Source organism: Antrostomus carolinensis, unplaced genomic scaffold (genome assembly GCF_000700745.2).
Source record: "Antrostomus carolinensis isolate BGI_N321 unplaced genomic scaffold, ASM70074v2 scaffold41458, whole genome shotgun sequence".
Lineage (NCBI taxonomy): Eukaryota > Metazoa > Chordata > Aves > Caprimulgiformes > Caprimulgidae > Antrostomus > Antrostomus carolinensis.
The window spans coordinates 5,663-33,378 of NW_010333605.1; the positions used below are offsets into that span (position 1 = coordinate 5,663).

Consider the following 27,716-nt stretch of genomic DNA (forward strand, 5'->3'; position numbering starts at 1 on the left):
GAAATAGAAGCCATTAACCTACCTTGTTCAGAGAGAACACTAAATCAGCACAATATGGCACAGCATAGTATTGTCCTTGGATTATTCATGATGACTGTTTTATCACTGTTGGATGGAAGTCCTGCTTTCCTGTTAAATCAGCGTCTGAAGGGAAGATTTCAAAGAGACCGTAGAAACATCCGCCCAAACATCATCCTTGTTCTTACTGATGATCAGGATGTAGAACTTGGTAAGAGCCCAACATAAAGAGAATTTTAACTAACCAGTATGGCACTGCTTTTCCTTGAAGCTAGATTCTTGCGTTCAAAATAATTACTGTCTTTTTTAGTGTGAAAAATAATAGGAAGAATAAGTGGAAAAAGTTTTTAAATCTACCTTTATGTAGAAAATACTTTCCATCTGCATGCAATTCAAGGACAGTGAAAGTTAGTCTCAGCTTAAAATGTCAGACTTCCTGTTTCTTTGGAAATATGAGATTCCTGCCTATCTGTCTTTATCTAGACACCTAAACTGTGCTTCTGGCAATTGCAAGTATAACCTGGGAAGCTACATGCCAAAGCAGTAGGTTTAAATTCATAACTGATTATTGCACCATGTAATTACCCAACTTTTTTTGGTGTAATTACAGACATTCATTACATATACAATTTTAATTTTAATTACTTAAATGTTACCTAACATAGTCATACTGGCTTTGGTATTGTCCATTTAGATGTGTAATTAATTACTGACCAAAATCTCTTAGTATGAAGAGGTTCTACTGTATTATTCAACCCTATGTTAATTGCTGAAGAAAGGAGATGAAGATTAAATACATACTGTGCCTAATGATTTGGAATAATGAATTAACTGACAGAGTCTGGGTTTTGTTCTGTTACCTGGACAAGCTTATATTTACCAGATGTTGTCTATAGTTAGAAGTAATTAACACAAACCACTTTACATTAATAATTTTGCGTTAGAAATATGCTTTTAAGTGAGTATAAAGCCCAGATCATCTGAAAAACAAGAGCTTGCATATGTGCGGTCTGGTGGGGTTTTTTGACAGTTACTGCATCAAATTTCTAGTATGGATGGGAAAAGTTGGAAAACAGACCTCACAGAACACAATAGTGAAATTAATCAACTTGTATTGCTTATACACTTACTTACCTAGTTGAGAAGTTAATCATAACAACGCTGCAGTATTCTTAGAGTTGCTTCCTTTTTATCAGTATTACTGCATGTCTGCAGTATCATAGGTGTCACATTCTTCTCAAAGGTGATGAGAAAGGCTGCTATGGTAGTAACCCCACCAGATACAAATGTAATTCAAATTAGTAGGATCTGAAGATTTGTTGTTGTCATTTTTTTTTTTCAATGGTTATTTGGATCACAAATAAAGCCCTTTCAATAATGTATATCCAAAAGAACTAAGTACATTATCTTGCAGGCTCAGAAGGTGGTCCTAAAAAATTTATCATCTTCTATTTTATGCTAGCCTGCTTGTTTCTGATGCAATTGTCTTAAGTCTTAAGACCACTGTCTTAAGTCCTTTGGGCAGTATATTTCTCTTCTCCGATAATCTGATGCTTTCCAATTTCAAGCATAATGGGCATGTGTCCACACAAATTAGGATCTAACTAAGGAAAATCCATTTGATGAAGCTGAGATTTGATACTCGCCATCGGCCACTAATGGCTTGGTGAGACCCAGTGTTTGTTTGAATTAATTTTTATTCTTGTCTATTGTCTGGTGAGGTGTCCAAGTTAATCAAAATTGCTATTTGTAGGGCTTGTGGTTAATGCATTTAAGAAAGGTGAAAACAAGATGTGGATTACAAATAAAAGCTAGGGAAAACTTGGAAGCTCTGAAAGTGTATCAGAGAAAGCTGTGCATAAGTGAGATTTCATCTGTTTCTAAGAATATTCTGTAACTGATGGGTGTTGTAGCTTTCATTGTTCTTTTGTGGCTACTTTTGAGGCAAAAGGGAAGACAACACAGTCTCAAGTGCTCTTAAGAGCCTTTCCTTTATTTAATTTAAGATAGGTTTAACTAGGTACCACTGGCATGTAGAGTTTACCAGAAAGAGAATGTCCTTCTTTCAGGAAAGAAGTGCATCTTTTTCTTTTCTTTTCTTTTCTTTTCTTTTCTTTTCTTTTCTTTTCTTATCTTTTCTTTTCTCATCTTTTCTTTTCTTTCCTCGTCTTTTCTTTTCTCTCTTTTCTCGTCTTTTCTTTTCTTTTCTTTTCTTTTCTTTTCTTTTCTTTTCTTTTCTTTTCTTTTCTTTTCTTTTCCAAACCTCAGCCTTGTATTGAAAACGGAAAAGACTGATGAGGGACTGATGAAAAGGATGCAGAATCTCCAGGTCAAAGGAGAACGACTGTAAATTGTAATAGATACAAATGGGAGAAGACAAATGAGAACACCAAGAACTACTGAAACATACACACTCAGCTGACTGTCTAATCAAAAGGCAGACAAGCAGAATATAAAGAAGAGGAATATACTGACAAGGAGAAAGAATTAATTAGAAATGAAGACTTTTTCCCCCCCTTAGAGCCATTTAAGTCCAAGTTAGTATAATGCTGATGTCCCCTGTGTGATGGACTCAGCATCTCCAGTTTAATTAGGTTTGCCTACCATATCGCTGTGGTTTAACAAACCAGCTTATTTCATTATCTCATAGTTGGAGAAAGATCTGATTATTTAGAAGATATTTCAACCATGGTAGAGAAATCTGAGCAAGAGCTGATTTGTATGTTCCTACATCTTCCTCTGAAAAACTACCAAAGGAGCATGGCAGGTAGTTTTTCTTAGTTTTCATACGTGGAGATTAGGACCTTAGAGCTTGGTTAAAATTAAATATGGAGAGGAAAAAAAAATGAAATGGAGATTGGAAAAGGGTGTCTAATGAAGTTCAAATAGGACAAACATAGAACACTTTAGGGGACAGTTAATTAACATTCTGGGGTTCAGTCAACTTATCTGCATATGGATACCACTTCTTAAATTGTGCTTCAGAGTAGACTAAGTCTCTTGGGACTTAATACCATTTTTCCAACAGCTGGAACTCCCTAGAACTCGTGTAAATTATGACCTCTGACACCAAAACACAGCTAATGAGAAAGTCAGTATTATTTCACAAACAACTGGTATATATTCTCCATTAATATTAGTCCAAATGTCAGCCTTATCCCTAAAGTGAACTGTGAAGACACACTAAGCAAAGTTACGGATACCACACAAATTTCAAGTGGAATTTCAACCTCGGTTTTGCTTCACTTCGTTCAGTGAGCAGCTTGAATCCATCAAATTGATTAAACTTTCATATTTTCACAGTAGTCCAATGGTTGTTTTTTAAAATAGCTTATAAATTTCAAATTTAACTATTAAATCATTTTTATTTATTATCAGTGGTTTTAGACTGGTAACAGAACATTTTCTGAATTAAATACTGACACTTCAAAGCATGACTTTCCTTGGTACATCCACTGATGAAACCCCAGAAGGTTTTCCAGCTCAAAAGGTGATTTGGTGAGGTTCCAGTTGCTGATTAACACATAAGTAGTCTTCTGCCACAGAAAGATCAATTTCTGCTTTTTCTCACAATTCTCATGTGTTGGAGGCAAGCTGAAGAAAATAAGTTTTGGTTGGCTGATTTAATTCTGTTTAAAATATTTAAAGCTGGCCTATTTAAGATTGTGCAGAAGAGTACGCTGGATCTTTACCTTCCACTGATCTGTCACTCTGTATTAGTTCTCAAGCTGGGAAAGCAGATTAGATCATAAGTTTTTGTATTAAAGACTGTTGATACATAAGGCCTTGTCATTACAGCAGTTTTATTAAAGGAGGTTACTGTCCCCAAGGGGAGTCTTAACATGTACTGTTATTTATGCACAGATGCCTCTGTCATTTAAAGGGGTTGTTAAATTGTATTTTAATATTGACATGACAAAGCATTCTTTCAGTCTGCCTGTTTATGCTTGGGCTAGCTCATAAGACAACGCAGAGGAAACATCCGCAGTTTACAGGCTCACATAATGTATAATTGACTGTTATAATTGTTAGCTGTGTTGTTGGTGCCTTTGAGCACTAACACTTATCTCACAGTTATGGAAACGAAAAAATCTTGCTCTCTTCACAAACGTCTTTTTGATATGTGAAGTTTAGTGAGTTCTAAAGGGGGAGTATAATAACCTGCCTTGGTGGTTCTCACAAAATGATGTGACAGAGATGTGCTCTGACCTGAGAAATGTGCAAACAGATTTTAATTTTTATTTTTTTTTTATTAATTCCAACAAATTGATCTCAAGAAAACCAGGGCAATTTTTAGGTGAAATGACCTACAGTAGCAATTAACCATCCTTCATGGTACCAGAGAGTCAAATTTCGTATGTGGCTTATGGCCATTTTCCCTCTAGGTTTTGACTCCTGGTTGTATCATTGTGCCCTGTATCAAATCGACTTACTGTTGCAATTTCATAATGAAATCCCTGCCTAAAGAGCTTAGAAGAAACGTAAACCCATTATTGACAGAAACAACATACAGCATACAGTTTGTGCCAGATGGTTGCAGGATGCATTGATTAAAGCTGAATTATTAATCCAACTCAAACTTGGGTAAGTTAGTACCAACCCGACTCCACCATGAACCCATACCTTCATCTTCGTGTTGTTTATTGGCTTTCCCTGCTCATAACAAGAAGGGAGCGTTGGTGATGGAAAGGTTTACTCTCCTTTGCAAGGTCATGCTGATGACAGGTACCATTACAAGTGCTTTGGAAAATAGAAGTTCTTCTTAGATCAACTGCAACTCATTCTGCTGCAGTTTTAACTATCAGGCACTGATAGATGAGGGGAAAATAAATGTCTTTTTTCTTCTCATCCTTAGTGTTCCTGCATATAGGAAGAACACTGATATGGATCCAGGTTTAGCTAGGTGGATATCTATGGTAAAGACAAGGCTTTGAACAAAGAACAGACATTTGGCAGTAGTGTGGCTTTTGAAATAGTTGGCAAAAAGACTTTTACTCCCATTATCCCAATTCATCCAAGTCCCTGCCAATTAAACTTGCCTGTTTGTTCTTAGATGATAGAAACTACATGGTTTTATCCATCTGATGCTACAGAACCAAGCCTAAAAAAATTTAAAGAGTTTTAGGTAACACTGTTATCAAAATGGATCAAGTAGATAGATAGAACTCAGTGAGCTGGTTATGGAAATTATTTTGAGGGCTTTACTTTGTCTTTGGTTCAGTGAAAGTTCCAGAAATCAATACCTGCTAATACCTCATATTAGGGAAAAGAACATTCTATCTAGGGAACAACTCTAGCAGACCCTGCTTGAGCAGGGGTATTGGGTCTAAATAATCTCCAGCTGTCCTTTCCAGCCTTAATGGTTCTGTGATTACATCCCTCAGCCTTTTGCAGAAGGTTGGCACAAAAGGCAGTGCATCAGGTATCTTCTGAAACCAAGGATTAAATAATGCTTGAGGAGTATGTAAACTTTGGTCAGAGTTGCTGCACAAAGTGAATTTCACTGTCTGGCCACATTGTCTCAGCCTAATTCATGCTGGTTCTTGCCTTCAGCTACTGGAACAGTTCTAGCAGCTCCAGAAAGGCTGCACAGGTGGTGCAGATGGTTACAGTGGTAAATCCTGAGGTTAGAGAGAGAGAAAAAATAGAAAAGCATTCTGATTTATCTCAAAAGGCTTGAGTCAAATCTTAAATTACAACTTCAGTATTTGGTCCTTCTTAAACAATGGGAGAACTTTGCTAGAGGGGAGAGAATAATCTCTTTGGATTTGGGCTCCCTATGAGATTACAGTGCTCTCACTACCTGTGCTTCATACTGGTCTCTGATACAACACATGAGCTCTTAGTTAGCTCTTGTGACTGAAACAAAACAATAATTCTGAGATGGTTTTCTTCTTCCAGGTTCTATGCAAGTGATGAATAAAACAAGGCGGATCATGGAACACGGAGGTGCTCATTTCATCAATGCCTTTGTGACAACACCCATGTGCTGTCCATCTCGCTCCTCTATTCTAACGGGGAAGTACGTCCACAACCACAACACTTACACTAACAATGAGAACTGTTCTTCTCCATCCTGGCAGGCTCAGCACGAAATACGTACCTTTGCAGTGTACCTCAACAACACGGGGTACAGGACAGGTAAGATCAAGACTGGTTCCATCTGAAAGCTTCCTTAGACTTATTAGTACACAGGCTAACGTATATAATATTTTAATTTGTTCTCATAATGGGTTGCAGCAGTGCAGAATGCCAGAGCTTCAGTCATGCATGTAGCTTCCTTGTACTTTTACTTGAGGAAATAAAAATAAATTTTAAAAAAAGACTTTGTTCAGAGGCTGGGAAGAGTAAAATAGTGTGCATGCTTGAACCAAAGGCATAGCACATGTAGAATATGCCCTGCAATTACCTGAAGTACATAGAACAGACAAGAAAGATGCTGTGGATAGGAATTAGTAGTTTGAAGGCACTGCTCTTTCTGTGCTTTGGGGCAGAGCTGTCATCTGGATTAGTTTCTCAAGACAATCCATTCCCAGAAAGATGTTTAGGATAAGTAACGACTGAGGAGTAATCAGCAAGATCAAAATAAATGATCCTCTGCATGCAGTGTTCCTTAGGAACAAAGTTCCTGTAGAAAGGATTTCAGAAAATATGTAGCATGTGTTTCGCATCTATTTCCTTCTTGCATTCTCCAGACATGAGATTTAGGTCCTTGCCCTGTTACAGTGGTCTTGTTACATTTCTTGCTAATGCATTTTTTAGTGATGAGAAACAGACATAAACCTGGTTCTGTTTGTGTTATTTATAGGATATATACACTGTAGTATTGTAGTATAGTTGTTATTGATAGCATACATTTGTGCTTTGAATTTATAGTAAGTGAGGTTTCCAGAAACTAGGATAAATCTTGAATAATAATTGTAACAAGACCATTATTTTCTTTTTAACTATTCACGCGAATTTTACATGTCATTGCAGCAAAGTCTTCATCTTACAATGAATAGGTAATTTCCTTGTTTTGTTTTGCTAAAAGAAAGACCCGAATTAATCTAGAAAGAAATAAATTAGGGGAAGTACACATACTTTATTAATTGGTTGCTGTTTCCCTCCATTTATTGTTCCTGGCACCACTACCAATGATCGTATGAATACTACACCAGGGTTAATGTTTTATTCTTCATAGGTTATTTGTTTTGTGTTTACTGATGTTTGTCTATTTTAATAATTTTTATATTTAGTGACTATATTGTGAGCACCTGCAATTTCTACTAACTTGCACAGCTATTGCAAGTATCCTGCTATTCATATGTCATATTTTTACATTAACTTAGTATTTAAATTTAGACCCAAATCTTAGTGAATCTGTATTACATTTTCAGTCTACCTCTCTTAATTTGCAAACTAAATTTATTGGAACACACATAGTGTGTCCACAACACATGAGAAATAGTACTTTTACAAGTACAAAGTGATCTTCAGGTATAAATGAGATCCTCATTCATGTAGTTAAATATGATATGTTATTATACAAATTTAAATGGGAATTGCCATTATTGGAGGCTAGTGTTAATTTCTGATCTCCAGTTAAAGTCTTGAGTTATGCACTGTGTATTAGCTGTAAAAAGGTATTCTGTTAACTTTTTTTCTTCCGAAGATCTGATCAGATTTACCTGTTTCAGAAACAGCAGGAAATTGTATTTTAGAACTTTGTTCACTCAGTTTCTCAAGTTTCAAAAGTAACCTGCTAAGGAGAGTATTTTGGAGGTTATGAATACAGTTTCTATGAAATGGGGAGTCCTCCTTGAACATGAGTGCAGTGAACAAAGGAAGACCTGGAAAGCACAGGAGTTCATTTGTAGGGAGTTTTTATTATTTTTGAGCTCTATGGTAGTACTGGTTTTCTCTGCAAAAACACAGTTTAGCTTCTTGATACCTTTTTTTTTTTTTTTTTTTTTTTTTGAGAAGGAGAAGAAAAAGAGACCATGAGGAATAAAGCTTTCTGAGGCTTGCTTTTATATTTAAGTTCACAACCTTGGAGTGAGAAAGCTATTATTTTGGAGGAGAGTTTGGATTTTTTCCTACTTCATAAGCCAGGCCTTCTCCCTATGTTTTTCACTTCTCTTTTCTCTTTTGTTTAAACTTGAAGGAAGAGATTGTACTCTCCTACTCCGCTTAACCTTCCTTTTGTTTTTCTTTTTTGCCACTCGTTTCACATCTGTTTGCCCTCTTCTCTATTCATTGTGAACTCCCTGTGTTTTGTTCTGTTGCAAAAGATGATTCTGCTGGGGACCGTCCTTTCTGTGTTGCAGTATTTTCCCTGTGGTGGTGGCATTTGTGGTTTGGATCTGTACAGACCCGTGCTGCTGCTGACACCTTTGGGAAATGTGCCGGTGGTACGTGGGCAGGAGGGAGCAGTGTGGTGCAGGTGTCTCTTGCACAAGCTGCAAGTAAAAAAACATGAAAGAAGGTGGAAAAGGTGTGTCTTTCCTATAATTGTTTCTCAGTTTCAACCTTGGTTGTCAGTTTTCTATTTTTCAACTTTGCACTTTAAAAAATTTGACTAACTTTGTTAAGCACCAGACTTGGCAGAATGGAGATGAAAGGAAAAAACTGAGCTCAAGGGAAGTTCTGTCTTTGCCTTCAACAGTCAGGATTTTGATCATCATGCATAGGGCTCACTGTCACTTTACGTGGATCAATTAAGATAAATATGACAAATGCAAAGGATGGGTTTTTCTTCCACAATGGAAGCCATTGAGGCAGTAGGTGTTACAGGTATGTCTTCCTCTGCATTAACCTGTCTGCCAATCTAAAAAATGCCAGTATCATGAAAAGCAACTGAAGGGTTATGTTCTCTTTACACAGCCGCTGCCGTGTAGACAAGAAGTTCACAATCTCAGTACATTAAAAAATCAGTCTGATTTTGAAGAGCTTCTTACATCATTGTCCTATTACATATTGTGGGAAATTAGGCAAGAAGGACAATTTACATAAACAAACCAAGTCAATTGATGAATTAATCTTTAGAAAAGTTAGTGTAAGCAACATCTGAATCATCATTAACTTAAAATAGAGGATGCTAGTACTTCAGCTTGGAGGAGGAGATTATTAGAATGGAAAAGAAACAAAGAGATCCTGTGACAAACATTTCTGAATGTCAGGGAAATTCTCTGCCAAATATTCCTGTGTAAACATTTACAGAAGAAGGTTCTGTTTTCTGTGAACATACACATCTCTTTCTTTGAGACAGCTTTTAAAATGCACAATGCATTGTTGCATGTTTGGGTCCTGCAGCAACAAATACCAAGGTGTTTTATTGGAATACAGATTTAAACTTTCCCTTAGACATTACTTAATGAGAAAAGCTTCCCTCTTCCATTTGCCTGGCTGGCTGAATGATTAGGTCTTAAAATTGGTGACTGGTTCCAGAATATTTTGTCAGCCTTATCTGCAGTCAGGAAATGAAAAGACATGTTTATCTTATTAAATTCAACAGAATTAGGGATGGTGGGCCAAATTCAGCCTGGCAGACGGACACTTTTGCTTCAGTGAATCTTCTGAGAGAGTTCCGTTAATTTATGTTAGGGCTTAATGTGGCTCAGTATGCAGCAAATGCAGTACACATTTTGGCTAACTTACCATCCTCGTTCCTGTTGAGCAGTACCCTATAGTACAGCTAACTCTGTTCAGTTAAATGAACCTATTAATAAAGGAAAAAGCTGCTACTTGTATGGTAATATGTCTGATAAGTCCATACCTGAATTATGCAAAGAATTAATAAATGCCATTTTGCACTAGTCATGCGTTTTGAACCTAGAGAAAAGTCATTGTGGGAGGTCTGTCTCTACCATTATAAAAAATTTTGTGGGAGTAAAAGTAATAATCATTCTTGGCACTTTCATGGGGCTTTACAATAATTAACTAATGAATTCATTAAAATTCAGTGACAATCTTCCATTTCTTCCTATTAATATTAGAAAAAGAAGATACAGTGGCTGACTGCATTCAAATAATTATTTTTCCACTTCACTGTCTGAGCCTTTGACATTTTAAAGTGATTTCAACATTACATTATAAAAAAGAGGAGAAAGGCTATTGCTAAATGTTTATTAAAGGAGGAATGAACCTGAAAAACATGTGACTACATTTTAGTATCTAGATACATGCCAGGAGGAAATTTCTCAGATTATCAGTTCCCTGCTGTAGAATTTGGTATCCACAGTAATTGCTGGTTGCTATTTTTTTAGCAATAGAAATACTTAAAAACTTAACTGAAGTTGATCTTTGTGTATAATTACTTGGTATGAAATAATTGTTGACCTAAAGAGTCAAAGGGTAGACAGAAGTAGAGACAGAATAGTCAAGTACTTTCTACAAGGTCATATGCAGGTGAAGGGCAACATTAAGAAGAGATGCCAGTTTTGAGTCACACTCCAGTGCCCTAGTCACTATGCCGTGCTGTACTTCTCTGTCGTGTTACATGCATAAAGAGAAAACGACTTATCCAAGTCAGAGTAACATCCTATATGCAGGACAGATAGCTTTTGCAGCTGACGAAGAACTGAATGTCATTTTTAAAAATAATAACCAAGTGATTCAAGAGTAAAACTTGATTTTTAGAAGTGATTTGCATGATTAGGAGCTGAAGTGTTATGATATTCACCTCTAACACACCTAGGTGACTTTTCAAAACTGACTATCGGGTTTCTGAATTATTTATCTTGAAGGTAAATTAGTTTCCTTAGATCTTTTCCTCTCTATATAGAAATATTATCATAGCAAGGTCTGTCAAATTATATCTGTTAAATGGTTTGAGACCATTAGACTTGAAAATGGTGTGAAAGAAAGATTCAACATAGTGGCTGTATCATGATAGCTATTATTGCAAAAGGAAACCAAGGATCTGTACTGGAAGAGTTCTGATGTATAGCCCAAAGCCACTGACTCTGTCCATGTTACTACTTCTGGCAGGCTTGGTACATGGCAGTGAATTATTGAGCTGGAATATCCTGCAAATATTCTGAGGAATGACATTTTCAAACAAAAGACAGTTCTGGATTTCCTGCCTCATATGTGTTAAAGACTTTTTTTTTTCTCCCAGCTCTAACTTCAGTTCTATATTGTATGTTGGTTTCAAGTCAAACATGCATGTATCTTTTCCTTCTGTTTCTATGAATTGAGTTCTAAGCATCAGTAATTTCACTTTAAACATATTATAATATATGATAATTTAAAATGAGAACACATTAAGTAGAGCTGTAGTTTCCTAAGGATTATGCAGAGGTTGTAGAAGTGAATTTATCTATACAGCTACTGTTTCATCACTCGTCTTCTGCATGTATCTTTACATTATTTAATGCACATTTTAACTGTCCTGAAGAGAGGAATATATACACTGCTGTGAATAACTCACTGAGTAAAATCCACAAGATAGCCTGCAATCCAATAAAACTTTCCCAGGAGTCTGAAATGAAAGCATCCACAACTACAGAAATAAGCCAATATCTGTGGCTCCCTTATTTCCAGTCATATTTTGTTTCCTTCTTATGCTCTCTTATTTCTTCCCCTAAATCTGTCTGTTTTCAACATAAAATGTTGTAGATTGTGAAAAACACCTCATATTTTTCTTTCCCCCCACTATAATATACTCTTCTGATAGGATGCCAATTCTAGCATTTAAAGTGTAATGGCATTGTCATACTGACTTATCGTTTCAAGCAAGAGGTAATTCATAACTTGATATTTCTTCTGAAATAGGATTATCATTTCATAGCATTCAAAACAGCTAAAAGCTAAACAGAATATTTACTCATTATGAAAATATTTTTAAAACCTTTGTTAGTTTAGATATTTTAGGATGACAGTACTTACAAAGTAAAAGAACCTATTGGCTTATTAAGTTTTTCATCTTTCAGTGCCATTTGTGTTCAGTGTTGGGTATCTTATCAGCCAGAAATGAAGAGAGGTTCCCCCCTTCTCACTCCAGTTTAAGACCTTTTGTTTTATCCAGCTAGCAGTTTAAGTCCTTGTGGTATTTTCTTGCATTTTTTTCTTTGCTTTTCTAGAATGCTGTTTTTTTTTGTAGAAGTCTTTAAAAATCATAAAATTTAGTTTAGTAATCTAATTTACTGAATACAGTTTTCCTAAATTGTTATTCCTATAGACCCAAGGGTGTGAGTGTTCTGTGCACCCCACACGGTTATATACTTGCCCTGTACAGCAGCAATACACAATTTAGTGGGCACTGGAAAAGCTTAGTGATAGGGAAGTTCAAAGATACAATATTAAGCTGTATACCATCTTTTAATAAAATGCTTAGGAGAACAGTGATGATTTCAAAGGCTTGCCAGTGCCTACAGTATAAACTTAGCAGACGGATTTTAATTCCAGTTTCTGGAAATTTAATTACAGTTTCTTTGAATCGGAACATCCTCATGTCTTTTTGTATGTTTTAGTAGCATGAGTACTGCCCTGAGACCTTTGTCTCATCTTCCAAGTTAGCTATAATAGCACTTCCCATCCTTGTGTATACGTTATGTGTGGGAGGACTCTGTGTTTTTGAGATGGTTGTATTTCAGGACTTAAGAGGTGACTGGTTATTTAAACAAAAAGAAAAAAAAAAAGATGGTTTTTTTTTTCTCAAAAGTAAAAGTTAAATGGACAGACAATAAACTACTGCAGAACCTAGATTTCTTCTCTTTCAGTGAATATCTTGTTGAAAGGAATTTTGTGGTTATATTGAACGAGGGTTGGACTTTTCTCCTAATTAGATTCAGTAAGACTTTATTGTTTTTATTTATGAACTGATGCTTTTAGCAGTGTTCTTCCAAGTTTATTTCTAGGTGGAAAAAAATCAACTTTATTAAAATACAGCAAATATTTCTTCTTACACAGTATATCTCAGTGGCTCCCTGAAACTTAGCAATTGGGTTTTCTTCAAGTCCTATAGACAAAATGGCTGTAAATGAAATTCTTTTGAAGTTAGCCCAAAAAGCATGGTGCAGACTTTGGTATTTTAGTAAAGATTTAGCGTTAAGCTAGATAAGCTTTTGCTTAGACTGTTTGTTATTAAAAAAGGTCTGACAATGCACTGTTGGGGAGGTTTTTGGTTTTTATATGTGGAGGAGGAAATGTTGCATGTGGTGAGAGGAGGATAAATCTAAAGGTTAAGATTCTTCTGTGACCATGATACATAAAAGGGGGGAGTGATACCCATGGTAAATTTTTAATAAAATGTCTCGTTGTGGTGGTTTTGATGTTGGGAAACATTTTGTGGACAATCTGAATGGTCAGGGTTGGTCAACAAGGAATATGAGCAGACTGAGAAGTGATAGTGAGCTGTGTTGTAGAGCAGTGCTCTAAACCACATGGCCAGCCAGCGCTCCTGCTTTCTCTTGAGCTGCCAAAAACGATGCTGTTGTGATACACTAAGACATCTTGTCCTGAATTGTAGTAAAGACTGATGATATGAAGATTGCCATTTCTAGATTTTTTTTCCTTTACCTTTCAGAGGGTGTGTGTGAGAGGGATGGTCAGAAATATATTTATGCCTTACAATTCTAGTTGTGTTTAAACTTTTGCAAGCTGTGCTGTAGGCATTAGTGAAAGGAGGCTTTGGCCCCAATTCTATTGGGAATTTGCTTACCTGAGAAAGACAAGGAGGACTTGGCTCACCATCAGCATTCTTCAATTTGATTCCTTGTTGACCATTTCAAAATATTTGGTTTAAGCCCTTTTGTTTTATTTGGCTTCATCTGCTCCCCTTCAGCCAATTCCCCTGATTCATTAAATAGATCTTGGCACTGATCCTTGGCCACGACTGAGGAATGTGCAGTGCAAATTCAGGAAGAGGAACAAAGGTGTCATAAAGATTACTCTGCATTGCCTTTGTCCTGCTAGATATCAGACTAGTCCCCTGGCATAACAAGAAAGCCTGTAGGCTACTCTAACTGCAGTGGTTACCAGTCACTGTACAACATGGTTTTTACAACTATTATGTTTCATGCATTGTAATGATAATTTTTATTCCAGTTATAGAGAAAAAACTGTAAGTGTAAAGGCTCTCGCTTTTGGTACTACTCTTTTTATGTCCCTGTGATGATGGATGGAGCATGTGATCTTTAAGAAAATTCTGTGCTTTCAGTGTACATACTATGGGTTAGAGAATATTTGGGCCATAATGTGCAATAGACTAAAATTTGTGTATTTATACACCTGTACTTCTCTCCTTAGTTTAACTGGTTAAGTACTTCAGTGAATTAATCATTTCAAGGACTGTTGCAGGCATACAAAAGAAAAGAAATAGCAAAAAAAATACTCAAAGTCCCGTCTTCCTCAGCATCCTGAAACTGATGGAACTAAAGGGATGTGAGAACAAAATGTGGTCTTAAGCCCCTCTTTTCCTCCTTAAAAATACTCTAACATTTAGGAACTCATGGTATGTTTTATGCAACCCATTAGATTTACTGCACTTACTGAGGTATTAATACTACTGCCATATCTTCTAATCTTTGCAGTAGTGTTATATTTCCTGTTGTCACTAAAGGTGCCAACTGGGACCATTTTGGTCAGGTGTCTTCAGCACTTAGGAGTTACTGATTTTCGGAAAATCTGGTCAGTTATTTTGATACATTATGAGAACTGATGTCTCTTGAAAAATCTTTCCCATGGAACAAAATTTAATACTGAATTACAGGATTTTATCTCAGAACCCCCATACTTCTGCTGTAAATCCATTAATTTCACTGAGTTTATTCCATTGCACATTGTCAGTTCAAGAGTATATTTGGCCATGATGTGAGCGCAAAGCTGACTTGACCTTTGGGCTTACTGCTCGTTGCATGTGTACTTAGCCATGCTGAGAGTGCTTTCTCATCTGCTTTCCTCTGATTGTCTCTTAAGAGGACAAAAAGTACTGAAAGTAATTTTTGCTAGATAAACAGCAGAAATAAGATCAGAAATGCCCTCCCCTTCCCCCAGTCCAAAACGAAGGGATTGCTCAAATGTAGCCAATTGTTCAATTCTGAGCTAGGGAAAACTGTTATCAGATACAGAAGTAAAAGCTTTTAGAAGGGTAAACAAATCCCTGTGAGTAACTAAGACTTGCAGCTCAAAACCCAAGCTAATACCTGGAAAGTTGTCTGTTGAAATATATAAGAAAAACAGTACTTTAAATACATCTTTAAGGGTCTTAACGCACAACATTGGTGTTTAAATGCACAGGGTTAATAGCTTAAAACATGACTTTAACTTGACAGTCATGGTGGTAAGTGCAATTTAATGGGGTGCTAGTAGGTGGATACAGCTAAGTAGCATAAAGGATATGAAGGGAAGACTCCAAGGAGGGATGTGTGGTATAAATACTGAGCTTACTGTCCAGGAGTAACAAAAGGCTGAAATTTACTTTTTCTCAGCTTCAGGATTTATTATGAGAGCATGAATATTTACAAATATATTTCTGAATTCTTAAATCCTGGAATCATGTATATTCAACTGAAGATGGGCCTCATAAGTCACCTAGTCCATCACAGGATCATAGGCTAATTCAGGTTGGAATGAACCTCAAGAGGTCTCTTTTCCACCACCTGCTCAAAGCCTGCCCCAGACTGTGTTGCTGAGGGCTTTATCCAGTCTAGTCTGGAAAAAGGACTGGAATTACACAGTCTGAGCAATCTGTTTCCCTCTTTGACACTTCTCTTTGTGAAAAAGGTTTTATTTACATCCCCGTTGAACCTCACTTGTTTCTGTCTATGCTGGTTTTTTCCTGTCCTACCACCAAAAGAGCCTGCCTTTGTCTTAATAATCTCCTTAGGTTATTAGGTCCCCCTGAAGCCAGGCTAATGTTGCTCCGTGGAGTCTATTTTTCTAGTGCAGAGCCTGACTTGGCTTTACATATAGCAAGAACTTTATTGTTCACTGCTTTCCAACAGAATGCAACATATCAGTGTCAGGAGGTTATTACCAGCACTCCTCTCATACATTCCTTTCTTGAGTTCCTTCTTACTTTATTTAAAATGAACATAAACGCTATGATCATCCTGTTAAACAGATTGTTAGTGGAATGGATAAGTGATCCTGACCAGTAGTTCACAAAACTGTGCCTAAACAGATGATGGAGTATGGTGAGAATCAGAGCTGCCAAATCAAGGCAATTGAATGAAAGACTGAAATTCTGTCTCATTCTGATCTGGCAGCTTTACGCTGGCGAATCTCTCTTGACTTCCCCTGTGTTCCTGTTTCTGGTTTGAGAACTGAAAAAAGTCTTTTATATCCTACTCCCAATGTTGGGCAGTGTGTATGGAATAAAAAGGGATGAAAGATCCCCTGCATCATTTTATTGATGCATTCTGAATTATCTTAGTTTTCATTTAGTGCAAAGTTTTGTGAATATCCTTTGTAGACGCATTTTAATTGTGTTAAGTATTTTTAGGGAGGTATTAGGAAAAGAATAGAGTTTTATAAAAGGGGAAAAAAAAAAAAACAAACCCAACAGACTTGTAGAGTTTAGTAGATGATGCAGACAGATGATAGAACTAGTTTGAACATTTCCAGTGGTGGTAAATGATGTCTTGATGTCAGTTCTTTTGATTGTGCTTTTACACTACAGTTGACAATATGCTAGATCTGCTTTTTAAGCGATGAACTGTGGCCTTGATGTATCTGCACTTGTGTTACGTTCAAAGCAGACCTTTGTCTTGATAGCACAGGGAAAATTCTTTTTTGTGCAGTTTTTTTACAAAAAACAGGAAGAGTGTAAAAAACCAAAACCTCTTGTAAAAATTCCACTCTATACCAAAGAATTTTCCAGGTGTTTATCATCGAAGGGCGAGACTCTGAGCAAGGAACCTGAGAAGGTTATGAACCCCTGCGGAAGTGGTAACAGTGTACAAAGGACTCAGTTCTTGCATATCCTGTTTTATGCAGTCTTAGAAGAAACTACATTGTGTAGTATTTAAAGCAAAGGCAAAACACATTCTTAATGCATTTATTAAAAACAGCCACTTGAATATTTTTTAGTGATTATTTCATAGGCTGAATATAGGAACGTGGCTGAGCATCTCAAACAGCAGCTTTGTGAATGTTTATTAATGAAATCTTGGAGCGGTTTGTAATTGAATGTACCAAAGGCACGTGTACTCTAGTGAGCAGCTGTCTCTGGTGGTGAACAAATCTGATGAGGGGAAAAATTGTGTTAGAGAGAATGTTTACAATCCAAACTAAAATTTTTCACCAGCATCAAGAGAGCTTTATTGTAACCCAGAATTTTGTACAGCGGAGGAGTGACATTTAAAAATTTTTGAGTAACAAGCCTTTGAATGGCTGAGAAGGAGGGGGCAAAGAAAACAAATGTGAAATAGAAGATTGGAAAGAGCAGAGAAAATTATTTAAAGCACTGTGACATCCATGAAAGATTATAAAGACATCCTGAATGTACAATGGGGGGTATGCAAAAGGTGCTGGAAGGAACTTCCGCCAGACTTTCCTTTAATGCCTCTGCAGAATAACAATGAAGTAATTCTTTACAGAATGCCTCTTTCCTGAGTTCTTCAGCTGGCTCAGCCAAAGGTTGGTTCCCCCGAGCAGAAATGCCAAATATATCTCTGTTTGAATAAAATATGTTGAATGGGGGACAAAAGGCTTTGGACTGCCTTGCAGCATACCTGCTACTGGAGGCAGTGGTCAGTGTTTCAATCCTGTATTCTTTGTTACTAAGACAAGAAAAAAGGTGCATCTGTATTGTGTTAGTACCCATAACCACTGTGAGTTGCCTTTCATTCTTTAAAAATTAGAAGTTGTTAATAAAACAAAATCATTTGAAAAAATCTATATAGTATATAAATGCAGTCCCTGAATAATGTGGTAATTTTGACCTACACTGGAGTAGATTTTACTTTGTTCATTGCAGACCCAAGAGCAGAATTTTACCTTTAAGCTTTAAAAAAAACTAGCTAGACAGATGGAGTCTTCCAGTATAATTTATCCTGTAATTGCATAGTCATGATATAACATATAAACTAATACTGAAAAATATATTCCTTTACATTATTTAAATTTTTACTAGACTAGTGTGAAAGCATCATTGGGTACATCATTTGCTTTAGACAATTTGATTTCTTCTCATAGAAATCTAATACTTTTTCATTTTCCTTAATCATTTCTCGGAAAATAACTCGTGTCTTTACGCTTGTGGCTTATAGAGCAAGGCCAGCATATACATAGCTCCTCTGGGAGGAGGGCTCAAATGCCTGCCCTGTGTTCTGTAAGATTCCTTGTGCTCATTCTGCACTTGTTCTGCCAAACAGGCTGCTGCTTCATTTCTTCTGTGCAGCAAGTTTAAAATCTCATCATATTTATGGTTCTCATTTATCATCTTTTCTTCCAGGCCAGCCTCCTATTAGTGACTTCACTGCTTCTGCCAGTTCCTTAGGTGGAGATGGCTTAAGTGGGTGTAACCAAAATGAAAAATGTAGCTAAATTGGATGATTCAGGGTAGGATGAGATAATGTGGCAACTGGTACTATTTTAAGCGTTCTGTTTTGTTCCTCTGGCTCTGAATGTATCAGGCACTAAAGAAAATATAATGCTAATTGTGGTCCAGTTACTCTTATACGTAGTCAGATTGTAAATCAAAAGATCTGTATTATGGAGCTCTGAAATAAAGAAATACAGGCAAACTTACAGCTCAGAACTTCTCTCATATTAAATGTGTTGGAATGACGAAAACAAAGCTCCTCTCAGAAAAGACAGAAAGGAAAGAATGTGGTTGAATATGGTGTCTTTGAAGTGTTTCTGTTATGCCTTCTTACTGTGCTTCTGCTTTCTCTACCCCAGCTTTCTTTGGAAAGTACCTTAATGAATACAATGGCTCCTATGTGCCTCCTGGTTGGAAAGAATGGGTTGGATTACTTAAAAACTCTCGATTTTACAACTACACACTCTGTAGAAATGGAGTGAAGGAGAAGCATGGATATGACTACTCCAGGGTAGGTCCTTTGATTTATTTCTATTTTTTTAACATTTGGACGTGACTGCAAGAAAGCTGAGCTTTATGGTTTCAGCCTAATGAAAGAATTCCTTTTGTACTTGAAAGCTGCTAGGTGTAACCTCAACTACAACCCAATAGGCTTTGTGTTGGGGCTTTTCCTTATCTTCCATTCCAGGAGGGTCATGTTACTGAAAACAGTTACCAGCAATGGAAACAAACAACATCTCCGGAGGCAGTATTATGAGCTGAAGATGTGAAAATGGATTTAAATGCTGCGTGATAACTATTTCCGTGCTCTGTACATTATTGTGTGATGAATCTGTCATCTGTTAATGTTGGTATAAAACTGACTCCAGTGGAGTTACACAACCTTAAATTAGATAAGAATCCAGTTCCCTCTAGCTAGACCCATCTTTTTATGTTAGTTCAAGGAACTGGTTTCACAGCTATAATATGATGGAGAATTCATAATATCTTGGTATATCTTACAATAATTCTGAATGAGTGGAGAATTTTAACCATTACATTTCTATCTCCGTGCATTGTTGCAGGCACATATGTTTCCTAATGTCCTTGCAAGGATGTTATATCCTGGCCAGAATTACTAAAATGCTTGATAATCATTGTCAAATGCAGTATGATTTTTTTTTTCCTCATCTAGCACACGTTACAGCTCAGGTACCTGTTTGCAGTCAGGAGTATGTTTATTTCAGCCAAAAGTGTTACCTTTCCAAAGGAACCAGCTTTTGTGAATTCCTAAAATGGCCTGAATTATCTGTGAAGTATGATGATAAATAAATTTATCCATAAACTGCTGTAGTTTAAGTAGTGTATAACTTATGAAGTTGACTCACTCTGGAGTGATACTAATTTGTAAGGTGTATTTGCTTAACAGGGAGTCGGTTCACTTTCTCTTACTGAGCACAAATCCTGCCTTTATATTTGTGTTTCATTAACAATGTGTTCACAGGCAGTTTTTCCTTTAAAAGTCTGATGCCTGTGTGATTTCCCCCTTCCTCTCCCCTATTGGCCATTTTTAATTAAATTTACTTTGTGTTGAAAGATAAAAACTTAACAGGCTTCTAGGGTTTTGTTTTCTATCACCAGCTGCTAAGGGGAAGGGGCAACTGATTTACAGAATTATTTGTCTTTTATTTCCCTTCTGATCTGTGAAAAATGAGAGAGCTAATCTTTACAGCCATGTACCAAAAAGGTTATGGTGGAAATATTTCTTACATGGAACAAAGTCAGGCAAATGATTTCATAGAGCACTGTTCCCCATTGTACCAAGGAGCCAACAGGGAACATAATGTTCCAATATCCTCAGCTCTGTTTTGTGCATGCAATGCTTGAAAATGTTTAGGTTTTCACTTGGTTTAGTTTTTTATACTGAGTTTGGTAATAAATAAATACAGAAAGTCTGATGAAAAGATAAATGTTTTCATAATCTTCATATTCTTGCATAATACACAGCTATGGTAATAAACAGATGATAGTGTGCAGAGCAACGGCACTTGTTGATGTTAACACTGGAGTTCAAATGAACAAACAGAAGCTGAAATACAAGACTTCTTTTTATTTCCTGCCTTTTTTGTTGCTGGAAACATAATTTTTCAGCAATGAACAATATAATCAGATTCTTTTTTAGCCCTATCTACTTGACATATCTGATGTTAATTATGTGCCAGTGGAAAACTAGATGATTCTGTCCTTCAAAGTGACTGCTATGCACTTATTCTCTGAAAATCAAATCTTTGCACATTCTTTCAGATCTTCTAACAGGATATGTTCTACTTTGATTTTCCTTTTTCAGTTTCTGTCAACTTTTTAAGATGAATTTTTAGGTTTTTTATGCATTCACACAGTCTACTACCACCTCTACAATCTGGAGCTTTAAAAAAAAAAAAGATCTCAGTTAAGTGAAATGTTTCTGTTTGGTCTTTTGGTCTGGTAAACACTGTTTTTGCAATGTTAAATTTGAATGATTTTTACTTTGACCAGGTGAAAAACTTTCTCTTCAAATTGAAGTTTGAAAACTATGCTCTTGTAATGACTAAATCAAAGATGAGTTACAAGAAAGTGACCAACCAGCGTAAAGAACCAGGAACATTTTAGATAGATGTCAGTGCATTTTTAAGTGCGCTCTAGTATTCTCTCTCAGCTATGAGTATGGTCTCAGGTATTGGAAGTATGTTCACAAGTCAGTTTTGCTTTGGTCTGGCTTACTGTACATTCTGTCTTCCCCTGCATATGCTCGTGAATGGAGGTCCTTCAGTTAACTTTGATGGAATTATGCCTATTTACACCTGTTTTCATGACTGAAAATATCATAATAGTCAGAATTACGGCAGTTTCATAACAGACATGCCTCATATTGGGACCAGTGTGTAAAATGATGAATTGAAAATTTGCCAGCCTTGTTCTGGGATACACAGGAAATAACTTGGGGAAAGTAAATACAGTCAGTGAAAAAGTCTTCCTTCGATGAACGATAAGCTGACTTCTCAGATCAAGGACATCGGCAGCGCTAAAGAGCAGTGAGTGTCTGAGCCACGGACAGAAAGCTGTATTTAAAAGGAGATGCAATCCAGTATGTACCACACCTTGTACGTGTGCAGTTGACCAGAGGCAGATGTTATGTGTGATTGTACATTCAGCTATGACATGACAGTTACCGTTTTGGTTTTAAAACGTGCAGTTTTATATCCTATTCATGTTTGAGGGGCATTTATATTGGCAGCATTTCCTGTGATGCAGGCTAAGAGAGAACATGGCTTGTCATTAAAAATACTGTCTTCAATCCATCTTCAATCTGTTCCAGCAGATAACAGAAGAATGATAATGGTATTTCTTGGAAAACAGAAAGATAGTCCATGTCTTCCAAAAGAAGTTTTCAAAATTCTCAGCAGTTTATTTGATAGTGCTATATCTCTATCAGATTGTCACTGGATCTGCAACACTGAATGACATTTTTGGTCCAATTAGCCAAGCATCTTCTAGCTTTAGTGACTTCTGCTTCAGAGGAAGGTTAAGAAAGCATCAAGCCATTTGGATTTTCACAGCATTTCTATGGTGTAAGGTTGGACTGAACACCTTGAAGATACCAACATCCAAAAGCATATAAATTGTCCTGTAATTTTCTGGTTTTTTTAAATTAATACCTGGTCATTGTATTTAGTATTGTGACGTTCATAATGTAATTGTACACCCTGGGAAGGAATACTGCTATTTGATCTTCTTTAATGTCATTCATTTCTGAGAGGAAGCTGATGTTTTTCATATTTCTAGGAAGTGAAGAATGATCTCGTTTTAGTTTCTGAAGTTTCAACATATGTAACTTACTCCATCCTCCTCCCATTCTGAGTGAAGTAGCTTCTTTTTTCCTGTTTTTTTATGATACCTCAGACCTCCCTTTTCCATCTCAACCCCCAACTTGAAATTATTTTTTGAGTCTCTCATTCTACTTTTACTTCTACTTGCAGGATTATCTAACTGATCTGATTACCAATGACAGTATTACCTTCTTCAGAATCTCAAAGAAGATGTATCCTCACAGGCCTGTACTGATGGTTATAAGCCATGCTGCTCCTCACGGCCCTGAAGATTCAGCCCCTCAGTACTCACATCTCTTTCCTAATGCCTCACAACACATGTAAGGAAAAATAAAACACTTTCATTTCCAGGTTCAGGAGTACAGAAGTCCTGGGTACCTCTGGGGGAAACAGTGTTTGCTTTATAATACTCTTGGCATAAGTTTGTCACAAATATATAAGAAGAGTTTCGAGATTATTTTTTTTTTTTAACGTCTTCAGACTAGTACAAGTATCTTGAGAATGGCCACTGCATCTAGAACTCAGAGTTGTAGCTCACTGAGATAAATGGAAAAACTCATATTGAGTTCATTGGACACTGTTACAGCCTATTTGGAAAGTAAAGCACTGTTTTGAGCAGGGGGATCAAAATCTGGTTCTTGGGCTGTCATCTGTTCAGGGGAAGAAACTCCTATTTCCCTGTCCTTATGCATAAACCATATTCTTTTTTGGCTGTTACCACAAATCACATAGTGTGCAATACTTATTACTCCTGTTTCCTATGTGGAAAGCAATAAAATACAGGCCTGCAGCACCAAATTAGACGAGCTGTTTCTGAATGAGCTGGTATGTCTGTACATGACCCAGTACAATGTCTTGAACGAGTCCCAAAAGTAGTATCACCCAGTTCCTGAGTTAACTTGTTCTTAAGCTCCATGATGAGATTGTTCTTTATAACAGAGACATTTTACAGGTATGGCTCTGTAATGCTCCATTATAGGCATCTCCTCCCATGCTGATAAAATGAATGGTTGTCCCAAATCTCATTTTGGCATAACTGAAAACATTCCAATATTTTTCTAATTATTGGCTTCATGGCTTCATTGGTGTTAAACATTTGTAACTTTCTTCCTATGTGCCTTATTTATTTATTTATTTATTATGAGAATAAATAAATAGAAGACTTCTGTTTTATTTTGGATTTGTGAAGGAACTGGGAACTGATGGAAATAATAATCAATTGGTAGCCAAAGCTGCTTAGAGCTGGTTGAAAGTCCAGTGTAATCCATTTGAGCTTTTTCACTTTATTTAAAATAGAGTCTGAGGGGAAAAGCTTCCTTTGTTCTGTTGTCTAGGTAATGTGTGATTTAGAATTATATATTTCATTATTTTGTGCTGTGCTACCAAAGCGAATCTGTGTCCTAGATCTAGAGCAATGCAGTATTTCGTGTTTGTTTGCCGTCTTACGCTCATTTATTTTCTTTGAAATGAAAATTACAGAAATGCCAAATGAGCAACTTCTCATAGCTTATACCCAGTATTGACCTCAGTCTTATTAGAAGTTCTGTTGGAAGGCATTCGTATCTCAGAGATGATAATAATTTATCAAGCAACATTCTGTAGCAATTTAATTATGCTATTTACATAAAAAAGTAGAAGGATTTGAAGAAGGCCAGCAATGAAAAATATAAACTCCATCTATTTTTCTTTTGCTCATAGTTTAAATTTTATTTTTTACACAAACTAGGTTTATCTTCCTGATTATAAAGTAGTTACACAAAACTATTTTTAACTGTAGGTGTCTTTTCTTAAAATGATTACAGTTATAGAGGAAGTGTCTTTGTGGAAACAAGTTTTGTTTGTAAAGAAGCAAATTATCTTAGCAGATTAAGGAACTATGTTTCTCTTTTAGATATGAACATAAAATAGGGGTTTTTGTACATCTTGTGCAAAGAAACTGCCAATCTTACTCTACATAATTTTTCACTACATAATAACAATCTGTAAGGGTTTTCATTGGCCTGGGTTTAAGATTAAATGTAAAAATGCAGAATGTGCATCATACCCTCACTATATGTATGAATTAGTTCTCTACTTTCCATCTTTTCCCTTGTTCCCACATTCCGGGGAATCCCTCAGTGACAGATAAATCTGTCAGTGCTAAAGTGGTGTGGGCAGCTCTCGCTGTTTTGTTGTTCTGTGGCTGTGGTAGAGAAGGATCATGACACGGGTAGAACACTTCTTAGGAATTGCCCTGTAGCAGTAAGCAATATCCTGAACAAAGTCTCTGCCTCGTCCCAGAGTCAGAAGGTGATACACCATGTGGCATCTCTGTACCTCTTCTTGTGGCAGCGCTGACAAAGTCTGCAAGCAGATTCTTGACGTATATCCACAAAGCAAAGTGAAGGTGTGACTGTGATGCTTATGCTGGTTGCCGTACATACTGTGCTGTGTAGCATTGCTGATAATAGCTAGAAGTTAGTGGTATGGACTTTAGCACAGACTGACAATCAGAGTAGTTTTTTGCTCAGGAACTCTGGTATGAACTGCTGTTGTTCTCTTGCTTCTATTATTACATAGACTGGCTGGTATGACCGTGCCCCCCTATACTGCAGTCTCTCTCCATCTTGTTCTCTAGAGCTGCTTTTTGTGTGCATCTGCAGTATCTTCTTGTTCGAAAATTATTCACATGAACCAGCATTCGCATCGCTAATCCCTAGGCTGTGTGCCTGGTTTTCCTTTTTTCCTGCTTGTACTGATAGCTGCAGAGTGCAACATCTGGGCAGTTTAGCAGTGATTGGAAATGTTCTTTCTATAGAGGGTACATTTTAACACCCATCTTTTCCAAGGTCAAATGTAATCAGACTAGGACTTATCTTCTGAGTACATTTGAAGAGGTTATCTTAACCAACTTCTAGGAATGTTATATTTATGTATTTTTCCCATAAGACGTACAAATCTGTTAAGTGTTAGAGGGTTACATTTGTAGTAATCAAAGAAAATCACAGGCTTTGGTTGGATTAAACAGCGGGAGGTTTCAAATCAGCCAGGAAATCACAAAGTAAGCTGAAAAGGAGTTTGCCAAGCATTTTTGATTCATTCTGGGCATCACATAGCAACAGTTTCCATAACTGTCAGCATTTTCAAAGGAGCAATGTCATTATTTCAGCCACAATAACATTCTGAAATTCAAGAGTCTATTAACAATACAGAGAGAATAAACACCAGCCCTTTCCTCCCTATATGAAGAAGCCTCCATTTGCCACCTACACACATTTTTCAGATAGCATCTAATGGAAGCTTTCGGCATAAAATATTTCACTGTCAGATTATTAATTTCATATTTATATTAAAACTCTTAAGGCTACCTGTCATATTCAAAGATACATTAGATACACAGTATTTTGAGAAGTTTCAACTTCTATTACTGTTTATGTAAATGCTGCTCTGTTGCATACACAAAACCAACAGCAGATATTTGCCAAATAGGAGCTGAATTTTTCAAGAAATTGTGCATTGTAAAGAAGAAAATAACTGAATATCTACTATTTTTTTTTTCTCTCTTACTGTGTCACCCTCTTGGCTTGCATATTTGCATAGACTGAGTTTATTGCTTTGAATGAAAAAAGGAAGTCTCAACAAATCACTTAGGAAAAGTAATTTTTTAATATTTTAGACTCTGCAGGTGATGTGTTTGAGCCAGGATATGAAGAAATTGACAAAAGTGGTTCTCAATCTTAAGTAATGTCAAACTTTTCAGGAATAGATACAGTAGGTAAAAATACTATTTCTTGCAAATGTGAGTTTTCTAGTGAGTTGGTAATGCAGAGAGTCAACATCATGGTAATGATATGCCAAAATAAATCTTAATGCTTAGATCCAGCTTACCTAGAGCAATATAATTATGCACAGAAAAGCAATCTCGAATTGCCAACAACATGAAATGATGGACAATCAGTGATATTTTTCCTCATCACTTTAATGGTGTCACAGGATCATGAGAACTTGAAGGGGCTGTGAGATTCCAGGAGGACATTGAATGCAGCTCTTGGAATTTTGCAGGGACTTTAGTTAAAGTTTCTGATGCTCACAAAGGAGTTGGTGGCTGGAAAGTGTCTGCAAAATACAGTCCTATTTCCCCTCACCCCTGCTTTTCTTGGCAGGTCTTTAAAATCCGGCTATGTATCCACTTCTGCTTGCCATGAGCTCACATGCAGTGTGATACCACCAGGTAGGGTGCCTGTGCTCCTCTGGATACATCAGTGTGAAAGTATTCAAGTAGCCAGTCATGCTGAATTCAAAAGAGCTGTTAAAGAACATGGTAGAACCTTTTCAGCAAGTTCTGTAGTTACTGTTAAACAGCTTGCATAAGCCATAATATTTGGTGCTAATATGGGCAGAGTGAAAACAAAGCACTTATATGAGTGGGAACTTTATAGTACATGCTTCATACTTGTGGAGTTAGACTTCTGAGGCTAGTCTCTTGGCCTTGAAATGTATCCATGTTAATCTGAAGACACTTCAAAAACAATGTGTATTTAATCTTTTAATAGATTTTATTCCCCACAGAGTTGTTTTCAGTTTCCCATCTGTTGTATAGAACATAAAACTGTAAGACTTTTCCAATGTAAATCTAGTATTTTCTTGTGAACCTCAGCAAGTAAGTCCTATAGCGTTGATCAAATAGAAATTATTGGTATACATTACTTTGGATTTTTTCTACACTGCTAAAACATTCTGGTTTTCTCTCTGTTCCTTAGCACTCCCAGTTATAACTATGCTCCAAACCCAGACAAGCACTGGATAATGAGATATACAGGTCCCATGAAACCTATACACATGGAGTTCACTAACATGCTACAGAGAAAGCGCCTTCAAACGCTCATGTCTGTGGACGACTCTATGGAGATGGTAAGATTAGTAGTCACTTGATTTTGGCTGAACAGGTGCTTATTTCTTGAGATAAGCTCCAAGCTCTGCAGTTTATGAAGATAAGGGGGAAGGAAGGAGGAAGAGGGCTGCATCGGTTTTTTAATAGTGTGTAATCCTTTCACCTCTGAGGATTTTGCCCTTTTGTAAGGATCCTCATCTCCTAAAGACAGGTACCATGAGTTGGGTGGTGTAAGTGAGCTGATTTGTTGCCACAGAGCCACTACTGGTTAAGGGGAAGAGGGAGGGATCACCTGAAAAAAATGTACATCATAAATTGTGAAAATGTATCTCCTGATAGTGAAAAGTCATCCTACAACCTGTTGGAAATAACTACCTAACTGTGAACCTGTTTTGATCCTGTAACACTGAGTTTCTGAGAGAAGAACAACAAAAAGTGATGCTACCAGAGTCCTAACTGGAAAAATCCCATAGTAAACCAGGCCCAGGGTGTCAAATGTTAGAAGTAAAAA

At 36.7% G+C, this 27,716-nt stretch overlaps 1 protein-coding gene across 1 annotated transcript; it reads left to right on the forward strand.

Moving 5' to 3' along the window:
• On the forward strand, nucleotides 1-27,263 carry LOC104529572 (extracellular sulfatase Sulf-2-like). The gene is made up of 5 exons (XM_010173911.1): nucleotides 1-229; nucleotides 5,920-6,159; nucleotides 18,850-19,001; nucleotides 22,486-22,655; nucleotides 27,075-27,263. The coding sequence occupies exons 1-5, from the start codon at nucleotides 55-57 to the stop codon at nucleotides 27,244-27,246; spliced, it is 909 nt and encodes a 302-aa protein (XP_010172213.1). The 5' UTR covers nucleotides 1-54; the 3' UTR covers nucleotides 27,247-27,263.
• Nucleotides 27,264-27,716: the final 453 nt, after the last annotated feature.

What these genes read in the sequence shown, in the direction of transcription:
- LOC104529572 (XM_010173911.1), top strand. Translation starts at nt 55, where the DNA reads ATGGCACAGCATAGTATTGTCCTTGGATTATTCATGATGACTGTTTTA. An exon ending in TGATCAGGATGTAGAACTTG is followed by an intron (nt 230 to 5,919) that starts GTAAGAGCCCAA and finishes TTCTTCTTCCAG; the next exon opens with GTTCTATGCAAGTGATGAAT. An exon ending in ATGGATATGACTACTCCAGG is followed by an intron (nt 19,002 to 22,485) that starts GTAGGTCCTTTG and finishes TTCTACTTGCAG; the next exon opens with GATTATCTAACTGATCTGAT.